General features: G+C 38.0%; 1 protein-coding gene across 1 annotated transcript; it reads right to left on the bottom strand.

The window, feature by feature from the left end:
- Window positions 1-1799: 1799 nt before the first annotated feature.
- On the bottom strand, window positions 1800-3615 carry LOC118335079 (uncharacterized protein KIAA0040). The gene has a single exon (XM_035671270.1). It carries the CDS (start codon window positions 2919-2921, stop codon window positions 2586-2588), a length of 336 nt encoding a protein of 111 aa, XP_035527163.1. The 5' UTR covers window positions 2922-3615; the 3' UTR covers window positions 1800-2585.
- Window positions 3616-4004: the final 389 nt, after the last annotated feature.

Raw genomic sequence — 4004 nt, 5'->3', positions numbered from 1 at the left:
CGCTGGTAGGCATTAGGAATAACTACAGAAATAGTCTACTAATCTTCTCGCTGATGGTCTTGTATGTGTGAGATTGTGATTATGTAGGTCATATAAAGGCATCAGTATTAGACTGTTTCATAATTGTTTCATAACCCAACTTGGACCGCCATGTTTCTATACTATCCCAGAACAGACAAAGCAAACACTGGCTGTAGATGGTGCCGTTCACTTTTTTTGTGAAGTCACAAAAATTTACACTCCTACACACTTGGAGGGCTGAGCTGTATTCAGATGGTTGCAAATTGCAACTTCACCACTAGATACCACTGAATCCTACAGACTGCAATCATACCTTTCTTTTATTTTATTTTTTTATGCTATTAATAAAGCCTGTCACAGTCTGTATTAATGAACAGGAAGTGACTCTTCCTCTGACAAATACAAACCACAATGACATGTTCAGCCATCCCCTGAACATTTTGATGATATCATTCCTTGAAAAACAGCACTCAGTAGTGATCATGCATTGCAGCCGAGGCTTTTATTTTGCAGGGTAAGCTTTCAAATTAAGCCCAATAAGTACAGTTTCTCTCTTTGAACATGAAGCAGAAGTGACAAACCCCAATTTCCACATGGGAATGTATCTGTCTGAGCAGTAATGAAATGAGTGGGGCCTGTTTTCCCAGCAGTGCTTGAGCAAGAAGATCAACTTAGTGCCAGTGTAAGCTAATGCATAAAGATGATGATACTGCTGAGACGCTTCTGCTTAATTGGTCTTTGAGATGTCATACACTTAAAAAAATAAAGAGCCTTCAGGCACAATCCACTTGAAGCCAAAATCATGTGCTCATTTCAGGGTTTCTCTTCTTTATTTTATATTTCAAAAATATGTTAAGTTGAATAAATTAAAAACTTGCTTTGAATACTCTTTTGACCAGAAATTCTTTTGACCACATAACTTGTTAATGTTAATAAATGTAACTGCAATGCTGCTGTATTTAACATTTAACATTATTGATGTAAGCAAACCTTGGCCTGTATTAATCAAACATAATTTAAAGAATCACTCTTTATTCTTTAAAGACTATTTAAAATGTTCTGAGCATGAGCAATGAGACACTTTTATCAAATGACTTACTGTAAAAATAACCTTTAGGAACAGCTTTTAACTGGATGATTAATGATTAATCACATGTGCTCAGAGCTGGAATAGTCAATCATACACAAGGATCTGCCACATTCTTAATTTGTTGTTTTAAAAGACCTTTACATTTTATTCTGTGATATGTTCCTCTGCAAAAAAGTTATTTTATTTTTTCATCCTTAATATCTCTAGTAACAATTAACGTGAAATTAAAAGCAATCTTATTTTATAATATATTTAGATGAAATAATGGGAAAATAGCTGAAATGGACACAAAAAGAAAACCAAACTGGAACAAGAAAGAAATTCTGCAGCTGGAGATCAATGTACATCAGACAATTTAGTACCACGTTGACATGCAAGACAGTTAAGACACATGGAAACGGCTTGCAAACATAATGTCAGCTTAATTTGTGCTGTTTGTAGCGCTTTAAATGCAAAAAAGTGACAAATCAAATTAAATAGTAGGTTAAAACTCTTATACTCTGAATTATACACATCGCTTCAGCTAGTGTGCTCAATATGTCCAATTATATTTTGCATAATCACTCAAAAACATGTCTCAAAAGGTGTGTGTTTACCTCTGTTTCTGTACTGCAGTCTTCTCAGATCTTCTCTTAACCAGCTTAAGAGATCTATCCTAAATTAAAAAGCATTTTTAAGTTGGAAGAAATGTCATTAATAGATTTTATTAGATACAAATTGTATAAGACTTTGACCTTTTATATTTCACTTATATCCAAAACTTACAAATAAATACAGGCTTTTAAGGCTCACTTGACCTGAATACTTCCAAAAAACAAACCAGGATTTGCCTCTCTCGTGGTCTACACTGTGTCATATTATATATAATCAAAATTAAAGAAGCTTTAGTTTTCTTTGTGCATCCTGAGTTAAACTTTTTGAATGTCAGTGGCTTCCTCAAAGTGAGAGTCAATCACCAGTCTTGATTGCAGCCTGAATGTAAAAAGTAGGCAATATTACAGCCGCCTGAACACTGGGCAGACCTTAAATTGGCTCTCTCTCCCAAATACAGACGCAATGAATTTCACATGGGAGCTCTAAGAACAAAGTGCTCTCAATAACACTGTACTCCACTCACACACACACTCTCTCTCTAACTCCACTCACACTCACCCACACACACACACACACTTGCAGATATTTGTATGCCTATGTAAAGCATTTTCTTCCTTTATGTACCACGCACTAAAAAGCTCTTACAAAATGCTGTAAACATCATCCTCATACGATATTATATGAATACAAAATGACAAGAATCTGTACACTGTTTACATTATTCAACCAAATATGTGCTCATTACAATGTGATTTAGTCTAGTTTGTACAATGTCTTTAGACTCCAGTCCAAGCTATATTTTGAGTTTTAGACTTCTGAGACGCTCCATCAGCTCCAACTGGCCCAGGATCAGCAATCTACAACAAAAAAAAATTACCTCCTACTCCATGGCCAGGTCAACCCTGTCAGTCGTCATCGGCCCTGTCTTGACTGAGATCCACAAATCGTCAGTATTGGCCGAAGTCTTTTTCTTCTTCGTTTCTGACTTTGCTATTGCCATGGTGTCTCTGCTGCAGCAACAGCAACAGCAGCCGTTGGCATGGCGACAGCAGCAGCAGTGGCAGCACACCACCAAAGTAGTGAGGAGGACCAGCAGGGGAAGAGTTAGGAGGACCACCAGGCAGATTGTGTTGTAGACCCCCTGGTTGTGTTTGTATGTAGCGAAGCTCCACAGTTGGTTGAAAAAATCTTGAATGCTTTCTGTTTTACCATCCATGGCTTTCAGATACGGAGCTGCGGCTCCTTTTAATTGAGTCTGTCTGGCAGTTGTAAAGATTTAATAAATGCTTTAGAGGATTGTTAAGTTTGTAAGTCAGTAAATGTGCATATAAGGCAGCTGGAGACACCAAAATAATTAAGATATGGTGTTTAATTTAAGATAAAAGTCCTTACATAATCTGGTTGGAGTTTTAAAGTTTAAACATATGAAGTTTTACTCTCAGTGTTCAGCACAGCACTGAACAACCACCAGCCCAACACGTGTCAGGTCAGATATTTCTACTTATAATGATTAGTAAGTTTAGATAGTTGCCCTGAAATCAGCACTATCTACCTTCGAGGCTTGTGGTGTTTATGTTCACTGGAAACACTGGAAGCATGGAGGGTGACTGCATGTATGCCTCCTTCCTTTAAAGTGTCCTATGACATGGTTTCAAAGTCAAAGCATTCTTGAAATAAATCCAAAAGACCAAAAGCTCATTTGTTTGTAACAAATTCTTTGAAATCGCCTAGTTGCAATGATTCTGATCTTGATGGAGGAGGGAAAAGTTTATTTATGTTGCTTGGCATTCCAGCAACTGTTTTCTTGTTCTTTGTCTTCTCTTGTCCTCTTGCCCTTTGGCTTTAGGTTTAGTTTATTCCAGCTGTAGAGAGGTGGTTCGATTTGGGTGCGTCTGTGGAGCAAAACAAAAAAAAAAAAGACAGAAAGTGAACATGGAGAGAAATTTGGTTTTCAGCAGACAGCTCGTCTTCTTCTTTCCCTCTTTCCCTTCCCTGCCTCAAATCCATCTTTCTGTCTCTGTCTTTAACGTCTCTACTCCTGCTCTCTCCCCCTCTTGTCAGTCTCAGCTTCAGATTTTCAGCTTTCCCCTCATTAATACTGCAGAAGAGTCATTCAGGATTCATGGCAGATCTCTCTAAGAGTCCCGCTGAGAAAGAACGGGGCAAACAGAGAGAGAGAAAGAAGGAGTAGGATGAAATGGAGGGAGATTGTGTGTGAGGGAAGGCCAGACAGAGATGGAGGTAACCAATCTCTGTAAGAGTCCCGCTGAGACGAGAGTGTGACAGAGAAGTGGTGGTG

Source organism: Morone saxatilis, unplaced genomic scaffold (assembly GCF_004916995.1).
Source record: "Morone saxatilis isolate NCDOM2014 unplaced genomic scaffold, NCSU_SB_2.0 Contig23, whole genome shotgun sequence".
Lineage (NCBI taxonomy): Eukaryota > Metazoa > Chordata > Actinopteri > Moronidae > Morone > Morone saxatilis.
The sequence above is the reverse complement of the archived record's forward strand: the minus strand, read 5'-3'. Positions and strand labels throughout refer to the sequence as shown.

What these genes read in the sequence shown, in the direction of transcription:
- LOC118335079 (XM_035671270.1), bottom strand. Translation starts at nt 2,921, where the DNA reads ATGGATGGTAAAACAGAAAGCATTCAAGATTTTTTCAACCAACTGTGG.